The sequence below is a fragment of the Arvicanthis niloticus genome, chromosome 5 (genome assembly GCF_011762505.2).
Source record: "Arvicanthis niloticus isolate mArvNil1 chromosome 5, mArvNil1.pat.X, whole genome shotgun sequence".
In the NCBI taxonomy this organism is placed as follows: Eukaryota; Metazoa; Chordata; class Mammalia; order Rodentia; family Muridae; genus Arvicanthis; species Arvicanthis niloticus.
This window is the reverse complement of record NC_047662.1, coordinates 38,194,527-38,207,950: the sequence shown is the minus strand read 5'-3', so window position 1 is coordinate 38,207,950 and position 13,424 is coordinate 38,194,527. Positions and strand designations below refer to the sequence as shown.

Genomic DNA, 13,424 nt, shown 5'->3' with positions numbered 1-13,424 from the left:
AGACAATTTTCTCCAACATAAGCCTGAAAGGGGGTGGGGACCTGGATTGGGGGCCAACTTGTGAGCAGAGTAAGCTGTGAGGAACGAGGGAGGTTGCACTCCTAGGGGCTTGTCCCCCCCACCCCATCCCACTTCATTTTCCTGGGACTCTTTCCAAGCAATAAAAACCCCACTTGGGCTCCAAGGGAGAGTTTTCATCTTTAGTTTTCAAAGTGTGAAAGAAAATACCTATAGGTGCCTTGTGAGACATATTTCCCATTTGGTTTTGTCCCCCTAGCAAAGGACAGCCAAGCCCTGGCTCCAGCCACTTCACAGGGCACCTGGCCCACTGCCCTGAAGTCAAGTCAGCCCCCAAAGCCTCTCAACTACCTAGGCTGGGACACACAGTGGTATCGAAGCATGGATGCATGTGTGTGTGTGTGTGTGTGTGTGTGTGTGTGAGAGAGAGAGAGAGAGAGAGAGAGAGAGAGAGAGAGAGAGAGAGAGAGAGAGAGAGAGAAAGAAGAGAGAGGTTGGGGGAGGGGGAGGGAGAGGGAGAGGGAGAGCATATGTATGTGTGTTTGAGGTAATGACCTCTTCTCGACACAGACATTAATCTCCTCTAGGGGCTACAACCAACAAGGCCTCAGTCTGACCCTGGACCCTCCACATCAGTGTTCAAGGTCTCACCAGGAAATAGTACACTTCACTAATGCTCAGGGTTCTTGCCACAGAAGCACTTGACCCCACTGCATCTCTTCTTGCTAAGAATCCTCATCTCCTTCAAGCTCAGTAGAAACTGAAATACGGCATAGAAAAATCACTAGGCATGATGACTGTCTGAGCTCTTAAGTACACTGTAAATGCAGGATGTTGTTAGTTGAAGAGCAGAGAAATAAAAATATTAATGATGGTTTTTTTAAAAAAGCCTTCCCACATCTCCCAGGGGCCAGCACTGTTCTAAGACTCCTCAGATTGAAACTTGTTCTTTGACTCTCAGAAAAAATGTCCCACTACAGCAGTGAGGTTAGTGGGAAGTGGACAGATGGTGTCTTAGGTGAGCCTTTGCTCCTCAAGAGCTCAGGACGGATCATGGGCCTTGAGAAGAGAGAGGGTGAGGGAAGACTCCAGCGGTAACAATGACAGCAAGACCCTGGGCATGATGGGGATGAGGTAAGGTAAAACAGTATAGTGAGACCGTGACTGGTCCCGTGTAGTTGAAGGCCAGCATGGCAGGAAACAGAGCACATAGGTTTCTGTGAGCTAAAATGTGCTGTGGAAACCCCACCCTCACCCCTGTTTTGCACACATACTTTGTAGGAGCACTGTGCCTGCATCTCTGAGAGAGACAGTGGTTGTTCCTCTCCTGCCCCATGGGTGAACAAACCTACTTTGCCCCAGAACCTGATACCCAGTAACCTCTGTGAGGCCCCCTTGTTGAAGGAGGTGGTAAGAGCCATTTTGAAGGCTTATTGTGAGGATGGTAATCTTGTTTGAACAGCTGGTGTGGGGGATGCTCCTCCCGTGGCAGATAGGATGATGTGGTAAAAATTAAGGCGTGCATGGGGGGAAGGGGGGTGTGGGGGTGTGTGTGGTGTGGGGGGGTGTGGTGTGTATGTGTGCGGGGTGTGTATGTATGGTGTGTGTGTGGTGTGTGTGGTGTGTGTGTATGTATGTGGTATGTGTCTGTGTGGTGTGTGTGTCTGTGTGGTGTGTGTCTATGTGTGTGGTATTTGTGTGGTGTGTGTGTCTGTGTGTGTGGTGTGTGTGGTGTATGTGTATGTGTGTGGTGTGTGTGTGATGTGTGTGGTATGTGTGTAGTGTGTATGGTGTGTGATGTGTGTGTGTGTATGTGCTGTGTGTGTGTGTGTGTGTGTGTGTGTGTGTGTGTGTGTGTGTTCTGCCACCTTCAGCAACCTTCTGGGGAACATTGAGGTGTAAACCACCAGGAAACCAATGGAAGCTATACTCTGGGGACCCCAGTTGACTTTGCAATTGTTCCTGCCTGGAACCTGCCCTCATGATCAATCACAGTCATCAGTCCTTGTGGGTCAGCTGAGCCTGCTGTGGGGTTCTAGACTATTCCTCTTCCCTAAGGTACCTGCTAAAGTTAGAGCAGAACCAGAAGCTCTCTTGCAAGGAAGAGGCTCCTGACAATCCTTGTTTCCTCTTTGCAGCACTACAATTTCGCCACCTCCGCTGCCCCTCCAGCCCACCCCCAGCTCCGAAACCACCAAGTCCTCTGTCAAGTCCTCACACCAACTCCAGCAGCAGGACCCCGTGGGGCCTGCCAGCAGCTCAGCACCTGCACTGGGCTTCCTCCCTGCCGTCATTGTGGCCCTCTTCCTACTACACACCCTCGGGCCTTCCTGACCTCGACCACCCTTGCAGAGAAGCCAGAGAAACCACAGGTGTCTGTGGCTGTGTCTACCATCTGACACCACCTCAGAAGGTGCAAACACCTCAAGGCAGTTCACACAGGACAGGGACCTTAGAATACTAGAGCTTTATTGTACTCAAGTTACATCTTCTTTTTTGTAGAAGGTCTTAATTTCCCATAGTGCTATGGGGCTCTTTTGTAAAATATGTGTCCATATTAAAAGAGAAAATGTATTTATTCTATTGATAAAACTATTTTTATGTAGCCTATGTTATAGTCCCTGTATTAGCCCTAACAACAACCCAGGGAAGGAGCCCGGGCTCCCATGACCTCTGTGACCTGTGTGGACAGTGGCTTTGAATTGGCCCCCAAGCCTCCTACTCAGGCTTGGCTTCTCCCACTGTAGGCACCTCTGAGGGCAGGCAGAAAGACTGCCCCAGCTTTTGTGAGGCTAGATTTCAGAGCCAGAGGCATGGTGGCCAACCATCCTCCCTAACTCTGTTCAGGCCCCAGAAGGACAATTTAAGGAGAATGAAAGAATGAAAGAAAGAAAGAAAGAAAGAAAGAAAGAAAGAAAGAAAGAAAGAAAGAAAGAAAGAAAGAAAGAGAATGCTGCTATTTTGAAGTCCTGCGTGTCTGTGGACTGGCCCTTCAGGGTTCCTGGTGAGTTTTTCTATTAAAGAGGGATACTGGTGCTGAGAGAGATGAGCCCAGTCCTGGTCAGATGGCTACACTGAGGTCCAAAAAGTGAACGGGATTTACCCAAGGTCACAAAGCAAGTGGGTGATCTGTGTTCCAGTGGCACTGGTGCAGCTTCCATTCAAGAGGGGCTGGTAAAACCACGGCTGGGAAGTGAACTGGGCAGAGGACAGGCATGGGCAGGAGTGGGCACAGAACAGTCTTAGGGGTGATGGAGCACGGGAGCCTCCAGTTGTAGTAATGACAGTGGTAAAGAGAGCCACCTGCCAGAAGCCTGCTGTGCGATGTGACCTCCTATTCAATGATAAGACTGAACCCCCAAAAGAGGAGAAATTATCTACCCAAGGTGTACCCCCCACACCTGGATCAGGGTGATACAAAAACTATCCTTGTTCCATGAACTGTGTTCTACTCCTGTTCTTTCTGACAGGGGAGGCAGATTTCCCAAACTGGAACCCTCCCAGGCTTCCCATGGAAGGCAAGGAGGCTATTTCCCCAGCTCCCCCTGCTGGCTTCTGCAGCCAGGGGCCTCTAGCAGGAGGATGTCTAGCCAGCATGGACAGGCAAGGAGTTGAGACACAGAGCCCTTCTGTCCCCAGGGGCTGACTGAAGACACAGTGAGCCAAAGCTAGACTTGTGGCTCATTATTTAAGGAGTCCTAGCTCCTGAGAGCAGAAAAGAACCCTCACCTGTCAACAAGAGTAAGAATAACCGCTAGGGTCCAGAAAAAGGAAAGGCCTCTCCAAAGTGGCACAGCTGGGACAGGCATGTCGACTCCAGTCCCGTTCTCTCACCTCACTGCACATGGGTTTCCCTGGCAGGCTTGATGGCGCCTGGTTGGCTACAGCACCGCCATGCTTAGGTTGGCAGACATCTCCCTTCTGAGATGGCAGGATTCTGGGCAACTCATTGCATAGTCAGGGGTCCCACAGGCATCCTGGCAGGCAGCAGAATTCTTTCCAGCTCTGCCCCAGTGGACAGGTTTAAGCCTGAGACCTGGCAAGATTCTGGAACTCTGCTTCACAGGGTCCCGCCAGTCCCATGGGCACCATACTGTAAACTGAACTTGACCTCAACCAGGGCTGGAGTCAGTTTATCCTTGGCAAAAAATGTGACTTCCTATTGCTGAGCGGGAAGGGGCTTAGCTGACTTTTAAAGCAGGCTCAGAAGTTAGACATCAAACGGATCGTGCAGAGCGCTATTGGGATGAGATAAGTGTAAAGGAATTGGAAACACACAGGCCAGATTCCCCCGTTTGGGGCAGGGTATGGCATGAGATGTATGGAGATCAAGCTTGAGGTTAATTAAAGATGAAGCATTTGGGGAAACAGTCCAAGCACCTGACCGTGTGCCCAGACCTGTGCCAGGCGTGGGGCCAAGATGGTGAATTAATACAGCATGTAATCACTGTGCAAGCACAGTGCCAGGGTTACACATGGGCTGAATTCTACCCACCCTTCTGAGCCCAGAAGAGTTTACTATCAACATGGGACATGTGGGGCTATCCTGGGCTACTATTTTCCCAGCCCCAACATCAGGCCACTTGTCTTTCCAGACCCCTTCTTAAGGAAAATTGGAAGGGAAGGAAGTGTTCCAAACTCTCTTCCTCCATCACATTTTAAGGTTCTTAAAGATGATGTGCCCTGCTTAGTAGCACATGTCTGTAACGGCTGTACTTGGGAGTCTGATGCAAGAGCATCCATAAGCATCATAAGAGGACCAGACTGGGGGTCATAGTGAGTTCTCAAACAGCTTGAACTACATAACCAGACCCTATATGAAAAATGAAGGGAGGGAGGGGGAAGGAGGGAAGGAAGGAAGGAAGGAAGGAAGGAAGGAAGGAAGGAAGGAAGGAAAGGCAGGCTAGGCCAACAGATCAACAAAATTCAAGGTTGGTGTGGGCTTAGAAAGAAAGAGCTATTGTTGGTCAGACACCTAGGGCCAAAGTTTCCTGGCCCCTGGAGAACTCCACCAAGCCAGGGTTTAAACAAGTAGCAAACTGAACTTGTTGGCCTACCTCCTAGGAGACCTTGCACAAAAAAACAGATTATATGGCTAGGCCACTTAAACTTCCCTTCCTGCTCTGGAAACAGATCAGTAGTCCATCAGCAGTTTCTCAGACTTCGTGTTCTTGCTATATAGACTCATAAAACACAGAGCCCAGTTCCCTTGAGATTCCCATGAGTATTTTTAGGACTTTTGTTTTGACTTTGAAGCAAACAGAAAGTTGAAAGGCCTGAGGCCCAGCAGATTAAGTGACCAGCACTCTGTGGGGGGTGAAAGAATCAAGCGGTGCAGGTGCCAGTCTCGGGGTCAAAGACACGGAGTCTGCAATGTGTGGACTGAGGGTGACTCAAAGCACTCACCTTATACTGAAAGACCCAAGCATAACCTCCTCACATGGAGTGTGGTCGCCTGCTATGTCCTGGCCAAGTCCTGACTTAGGCAAGCCTGGAAGCTCAGGTACTTGTCCCACCACTTAGCCCAGTGCCCCTATCACAATAGATCCCAGAGAAGAGAACTGCTAGTTGTAGCTTTGATGACAACCTAAAGTGGAAAAAAAAAAAAAAACCAGACCTGGGTTAGTCATAACCATGAGGTAAACACTAGGTCCTCAACTTGGCATTCAAGACCCTCCATGACCCCGCTCAGCTGACTTGCTGGCCGTGTCTCCTCCCTCCCACACCAACCTGGCAGATGGAATCATATCTGTTATTTCTAGAATTGACATGGTATATTATACATGTTGTTCCCCGGGGGAAGTTCTCATCCCTTCTCCCAGCCATTTATCCAGTGAGCATAACCCTAGTGGCTTGCTCCAGGATGTCCCCATGGAGCCCTTTGTACCTTCCCAGTACCACACCCACATTCCAGAGTTAGGGCTGTTTGGATATGAATGTGTTCCCTGTTGGGAATACAAGCAAATCAATGAGGTGGGTCATGTGTCTGCTTTTTATGACCTTCAACACAAAGGTGATGCTCTGTAATACTCTGTAGATGTTCGGAGAGGGACAAGGGAGGAAAGGAAACAGAACAGAGAAAGAAGAGGTTGGAGCTAAGAAAGGCAAAAGACAGCCTTGGCTCTCTATTTGAGACAACTTCCACATCCCTAGGTCCTAAAGGACGGCACCTGAGGGTAGAACTCTCCAGGTGGAAGTAGACGCATAGTATGCGAGGCCCCAAGGTCCACTGGCTAAAGATGTGGTAGCCAGCTGGAAATCTTGGCAAAGGATTGGTGTAAATGCTATGAAAGTGCCCCTGGCTTTGTAAGGTTTGGGTTCTTTAAACATTGTTATTTTTCCAAAAATTCATCTAGGCAGCCAAAAATATCACCCTGGCTGGCCTTCTAAGCCTGTAGACTCAGTACTCAGGCAAGCCTCTCTCCACCCCTCCCCCATTCTCACACAGTCCAGCCAGGCTTGCCATGAGCTGGCACAAACTCCTGCTGCCTTTGGGCAGGGGACCTCTTATGGAGGAGATGCCTGGATTGAAACCTTGCCCATGACTCCAGCTTGGAGCCACTTCTTTGTCTGTGACCAACCTTGAGGAAGGGAAGTCAGAGCTTATAAGGGCCCTTGGGACACTACCTGGCCCTTTCCAGGGATTGTCAGCTCCTCACCCCTGTCTCCAAAGGCAGACTGGGATCTTTCCCTCTAGAGGCCTTTGCTTGCTGCCTGGGAAGCCCCAGAAGCTCTTTGAGCTTCTGTTTCTTCATGGACCATAGGGAGAGTTTCCTGGGGCCAGGAGGGGAATTCTGTGTATCATATAGGCACCGCAGGCCACCAGGATTCGAGCATGTGACAGATAAGAAAGCATAACTTAAAGGCCTCTTCACCCTAAAATCTGCCTTGGGGAATGTGGTTTTGAATAGGATCCCAGTCTAAGGTGCCTGGTGTGAGAGACCAAGGACTCTTAGACTCTTGGAGTCTCTGGTTGTCAGGCTGAGGTGGGCGTGGCTCTCAGCTAAAGAAAGGGGAGGTTGGCCTTAGCTTTGGCCTAGTTCTAAGTCTCAGATTTGTTGGCTACCCCACTGTGCCTCACTGTACCAAGCTGGCTTCGGCTCTCACCATGTTTGTGGTGTTCTTTATCACCTCTTCCTTCACCCCTGCCCCATGACTTGTCATGAAGAGTTCTTTAAGAGTATAATAGAAGACAAAGAAAGATGCTATTAATGTTATTTTGCCAAAAATATTTTTGTAGCATAATATATTAATAAAAGATATTATGAACTTGACTCTGATGTTTCTGTTTACTTCTCCTTTTTCCTTCTGCAGGGAACATTTGGGGAACTGTCTGGTTTGTGAGGGTCAGAGCCTATGGCAGTGTGGCATGGAGAATGTGAATGACCCCATTTTCCATGCACAGATTTGGGTGTGGGCTGAGAGGGTGGCTGGAGCAGGGACTTCGTAGGTGCAGAGGAACAGCATCAAGGGAGGTGTGTATGACCTTCCTTCTGCTAGCTCCTGTCTCACCAGGATTGCTACTGCTCCTTATCACTTCCCCACCTCTGGGCCCTCCTTGGCTCAGACCTACTGGGAAATTGCTGCCAGCTACACCACTGTGTCCCTCTATTTTACTGTCTCTTCTGCAGTCACAGTGAGCTCTGTAAGCTACAAAAATGACCATGTTTCTTCCTGCTTTGAACACTCTTCAGTGCCTCCCCAGTATTTTGGCAAAAGACACTCAAGGCCCCTTAAGATCCATCCCCTGCTTATGCTGCTAGCAAGAAAACCACCTCTCTGTGATCCCTCTCCCAGGATGCAACATTCCATGTCACTGCCTGGGCCTTCTGCTTATTGGCACTGTCCACCTTGTCTTAGTACAGGCTGTTGCCAGTGCTGCCAGGCTCCCTGCATCTCCATGTCTCACTTATCGATCCCTGGGTCCCTGTGCATCCTACATGTACCAGTACAGCAGTATCTGCCTCAAGAAAATCTCCAGCTCTCTACGCCTAGATGGTCACTTGTTCCCACTGTTCTCTGGGACTGCTGGGCTGAGGTTGTTGACATGTTCTTGGCTCCTAGTACATGCATCTCTCTGTGTTGTCCCCTCCAAACTCAGTGGCTGTTAGCTGCCACATAGACACTGTCTGGCACGAATGCTTGAGGAATGACGGAGTCCATAAAAAAGGAAAGAAAGAAGAGATGTGTGGGTAGCCAACAAGACACACTGAACCGTTTCTGCCACTTCATATGGAAGCACCAAGTGTTAGCTCCTGAGATCTTCAAGTTTCACCAGGGAAAGTGCCCAGAACTTGGGGACAAAGGGGACAGCCACTACAAAGTTGGAAGTCAAGGGGTACAGAGATAACTCAGCCAGTAAGGTGTTTGCCATGCAAGCATGAGGACCTCAGTTCAATCCCCTAGAGCTTGTTTTGTTTTGTTTTGTTTTATTTTGTTTTTTAAAAGCCAGGTATGGTGGCACACATCTGTAATCCCAGTGCAAGGAGGTGAGGACAGACAGGTGCCTGGGTGCACTGGCCAGCCAGCACATCCTACTTGGTGAGCTCTGAGCTAATAAATACTGTAGGGGGTGGGCCCATTTCTAGGCACGGAGGATGGTATATGAGAAAATGTTCAAAGCACTTAATTCTAGAATATTTTTAACTGCAGAATTTCTACACCTTAGCTCCACTGTAAAGATGAAGTAACTGAGGTACACAGCTGATCACGTGGTTTGTCTGATCACATGGTGTGTCAGGCCTGGAATCCACAGTCAGACTCCAAGCCAATCTCTTCATTTTCTTTCTGCTATTCTGGGGATAGGAGACCATGGCTATGAAGTGGGCAGGGAAAGTGTTGGCATCCACATTCTACAGACCAAGTGGGTGAAGTCAGGATCCCATGAGGCCAAACGACCTGGAATCCACCCAGGATTTTGTTGCGTCTGACAACCGGAGAATGGGGACGCTCCAGGGAATAAGCTCTGCCCTGTTCCCAGCCCCTCTGAAGTCTTCTGGGGTGACATCAGTGATATGAGGATTCTGATTCCTGTTATGGACCCAGCCCTGTGCTCTGCCCCACCCACCTCCCAGGATCCTTGTTCCTCAGTTCAAGTACTTCCAGAAAAAATCTGAGACTCAGAAATGGGACACGATGGGGAAAGGTAGCTAAGAAGAAAAGGGACTCCTCCAGGCACCTGCCATACTGCTTTCCACATGGCAACAGGTGACAAAAGGGGACACTCAGTGTTTGCACCTAAGGTGCTGAAGGCTTTACTTTCCCCACCAGGAAGCCCTGTCCAAACCCTTCTGTCCTGAATGAATAACAGAGTAGAGGATACCACTATAGCCACCCATCTCTGTAATACAGCTCCAAGAAGTCCTTTCTATACTGCTATTAACAAGTTCAGAACTGACCCCTGGAGGAAGCTCAAGAAGGTAGCTTTCAGTTCTGTGGAAATCCTTCCTAAGGCCCTTGCCCCTTGGGAAAGGTAATAATTTTCTAGCAAAGAAAATACGTGAATAGGAGCTCTCATGGAGAAGGGGGCTCTACCTCAAGCTGTCTCTGCTCTCTTTCCCCTTCCCTCCCTCCCTCCCTCTATGCCTTGCCTCCTGACCTCTCACCTGTATCTTCTTTCCTTCTTTATCTTGTCAAGTCCTTTGGGGACCCTCTCTATCATTCAGAACATCTGGGGTTTGATAATCCATGGTAGTGCCACTATCCAATGGTGTCCTATAGCAACTGGCCTCGGGATGAAGTCCACTAACCCTTATTTTCAGTTCTAGCTGGACCTTGGTCTGCTTTGTGGCCTCAGGAAAGCTCTGCTCATCTCTTGAGGTGTCAAATGATATTCACAGACTCCTTTTCAGAAGGAATACCAGCCTGCCTCCACTAGGATTTGGGGTTAGAAGAAAAAGTAGCTTCTATCTCTAAAGGAGGTGAAAAGAAGACATTCTGTATGACCAGTGAGATTATTTCTGTTTCTTTCTTGACAAGAAGAAAGCTGGACTAAAGAGGCCAAAGGAAGAGCAATGTGATAGTTTTCTGTTGCTCTAGCAAATACCTGAGATAAATCAGTTTATAAAACAAGAAGGTTCATTTGGTTCACAGTTTGGAAACTTCAGTCTATTCTTCTGCTTTAGGCCTGTAATCATAACAACCATTACAGCAGAAGCACAGAACTGCTCAATTCCTGGCTGGAAAACAAAAAGTAGAGAACAAAGCCAGACCTAACTGTTCCCCTTAGAGGGCCCAAGGTCTCCTACCAGACCTCACCTCTTAAATTCCCACCACCTCCCAACACTACTTGGGATCAAGTCTTTAACACGTGGGCCTTCGGGGGACACTTAAGAACAAACTATAGCGAAACCCAAAGAGCAAGAATGAAGAGAGACCTAAGGCAGATAACCTCTCATGGGGAGAAAATCTGCAAGCAGGTATTTCCATATCTAAGCCTCAGCTGCCCTGCCTTCTCATAGTGTGGACTGCCAGTAAAGAATGGAGTGAGATGGGCTGATTTGCATGACCAAATAGAAGCTGGGAGGCTAAGTGGCAAGCTCTGGGGCATGGGGTAGGTTGAAGGTAGGGAAGGGTTGAGGTACAAAAAGACTTTTGCCAGCTGCTTGCTACCCAGTAGGAAGAACCTAGCAGCCTCTGTGCTGTGAGTAGACAGGAAGAAAAGTTGAACCTGCCAGCCCAGGGAGCTAAGGGAGACAGGAGGCATCCAGCTATGCTGAGCCCAGCTAGAAGATCCCCTGCCTCAGAGCTGAAGATGGAGACACTAGCGCAGGACAGAAATCAAGCGTAATTGATAGGATGGGCACAGGATATGCCTCCAGCTGTTGTTCACACAGCCATCAACCAGGCCACTGTTTTATCACACTGGAAAATAAAATTAATTTCAAAAATTCCTTTTTATGTTGGTTGGTTGTGCTTGGGAAGCAATTCTTCTGTCCCTCCCTCGTTTCTCTCTCCTTCCCCACCCTTCTCTGTGTGTGTGTGTGTGTGTGTGTGTGTGTGTGTGTGTGGTGTGCATGTGTGCAGATGTGTACTGTGGTATGTGTATAGTATAGTATGCACTTATGGATGTGTGTGTGTGTTTACTATGTGGTATGTATCTCTGATGTGTTTGTGTGGTATGTGTGTAGTACATGTGTGTATAATATGTGTGGAGTGTTTGTGTATATGATGTATGTACTGTGGTGTGTGTGATATGCTTGTGTATAATGTGGGTGTCATGTATTTGTGTTTATGATGAGTGTGTGGTGTCTTTGGTATGTTTGTGTATGTGATGTGTTTGTATGTGATGTGGTTTTATGTGTGTATATTGTGTGACGTTCGTATGTTGTGTGTGGGGGGTGTCTGTGTGTGTGTGCGTCTGTGTGTGTGTTTGTCTGTGTGTGTCTGTGTCTGTGTGTGGTATATCGTTTCCTCTTTTTTCACTTTTTTCTCCCTGATCAGTCACAAAGAGGTATAGCATTTCCAACCTGAAAATCTAGTTCCTGACAAGGAAGGCTGGAGCATCATGGGATCTCCTGGTGTCCCTTTCTGGCTTTCATTCACCTTGTATCTCCTTGGAATGGTGGCAGGGGGTGGTTGGATGTTTAGTACATAAAACCAGGACTTGCACCAAGGGCTAGGGAAGAGAATACATGAAATCAGAAAAACAGAAAAAAGACATAATCAGGGGAGGGTAGACAGTAAGAAGGAAGGGCAGTGAGAAAGAGTGCTAGAGAGGGGAGCGGGGAGAAAGAAACCATGGGAGGTCCCCAGATTGGGAAAGCAGGAAGAAGTGAACCTAAGGGAGGGTGGGATAAGGAGACTCGACCACTGCAGTCTGAAGGACGAGGACAACTGGGTCTCTGTGGCACGAGGAATGTCAACACGGAATTAGTCACCACAGATCAGTTCTAGACCAGAGGCCAACACGGGCCTAGAGACAGCACTGCTCAGACAGAAGTCTCCTCTGCCCTGGGAGATTAGACCAGAGGCCAACATGGGCCTAGAGACAGCACTGCTCAGACAGAAGTCTCCTCTGCCCTGGGAGATTTGAAATACATCACTTTCAAGACCAGTCAGACCTCCCAAACTTGACAAGACAGACACTCCCCTCAGCCCACCCTAAGGTCCTCCAGGTTCAGTCAGGCTTGGGCTTGTCATCAGGGGCCCTGCGTCTGGGCCTGGCCTTGAACTAGGCCTCAACTTCCCTTCTCTCTGCCTCATTTTCTCAGTTCTACAATGGGATAATAAAAGTACTTCAGTGGAAAGCGTTTAGAGAAATGATGCAGGAGAAAACACCTAGGAAACAGGCTCCTTGGACCAGTTAGCTGTTGTTGCTCCCCCTGTGGCTACCACAAACACACCTGCAGCAGAGGTCAGGAAGAAGCTGCAGCTGAGGCTTCTGGAATATTCTATATGCAGACTGAAGGCTTTCCAATAGCAACACAGGGCCTATAGCAGTACAGCTGAGCTGGGAGGCAGAGGCTCAGGGATACTTCTCTGTGAACAGTCAGGGGCCACAGCAGCTTTGGAACAGAGAAGTGGCATGTGACAAAGTAAAACTGATGCCCTGGGGCCAGTCTCATCTTGGAGCCTTAGTGTTCACATACTTACAATGGGAAGATATAACCAGAGCTCAGAGTTGCCCCAGAAACTAGAGTAGGTACCTCTGTGCTTGGGAGAGGTGAGGAATTGCTGCTGGTGTCAGGACGAGGAGGAGAAAAGGGGAAAAGGCTATTTGCTGGGCTTCCTGCCTTAGGTCTGGTCACAGAAACAGTATGACCCACAGATCCCAGAGGCCCTTCCAGTGAACCTCTGAGATCCCCAAGAGGGATGTATCTGTCAAGTCCTTTCCACTCCTGTCTTCTCTGTTACACCCCACATCAGCCACACACACACACTAAAATAAGAGTTTTTGAAGTGTTTAGGCTTAGATGTCATTGGCTCACCTACATTCAGCGGCTGCCACCAGAGGACAGTCATACTTAGACTGTGACCTTGAGCTCTAAACGGCTGACCTGAAGTGGCAAGGCTGTAAAATGGGATATGGAGAGGAAGGCTGGCTCAGGCCCCACATTGCACAGAGAAGGGCCAGTGAATGGGGAAATATGCCTTTGGGTCGCTACACATTTGGGGTGTGGGCAGGAGTTTCAGAGCCTTTAGGTTCCTCTTCCAGCCTCATCACATTGTGGCTCACCTAAACACCGAGCAGCCAGTCGTCACGTTCTGATGTCCTCCTTGGGCCTCACGAACCCTCTGCTCCTCAGAACCTGAGGCAGGGGAGCACCATGCAGAACACTGAGCGCTGGGCGCACATAGATATGTTCAGAGGAACTCATTCACCCCACAGACTGTGTGGTGACACTGCTGTGTTCCCAGAGGAGTCTGGGAGCAGAGTACTGTGTCTCCTATAAGTAGCTCCTGCT

At 49.0% G+C, this 13,424-nt stretch overlaps 1 protein-coding gene across 3 annotated transcripts in view; it reads left to right on the top strand.

Moving 5' to 3' along the window:
• The window catches only part of Trabd2b (TraB domain containing 2B), a 265,876-nt gene extending 260,241 nt beyond the window's left edge, over positions 1-5,635 (top strand). For all 3 annotated transcript variants that reach the window (XM_076934439.1, XM_076934438.1, XM_034502426.2), the window contains one exon: positions 2,157-5,635. In XM_076934439.1, coding sequence (XP_076790554.1) covers positions 2,157-2,352 — 196 coding nt within the window. In that variant the 3' untranslated portion in view covers positions 2,353-5,635. The remainder of the gene's footprint in view (positions 1-2,156) is intronic.
• The last annotated feature ends 7,789 nt before the right edge of the window (positions 5,636-13,424 follow it).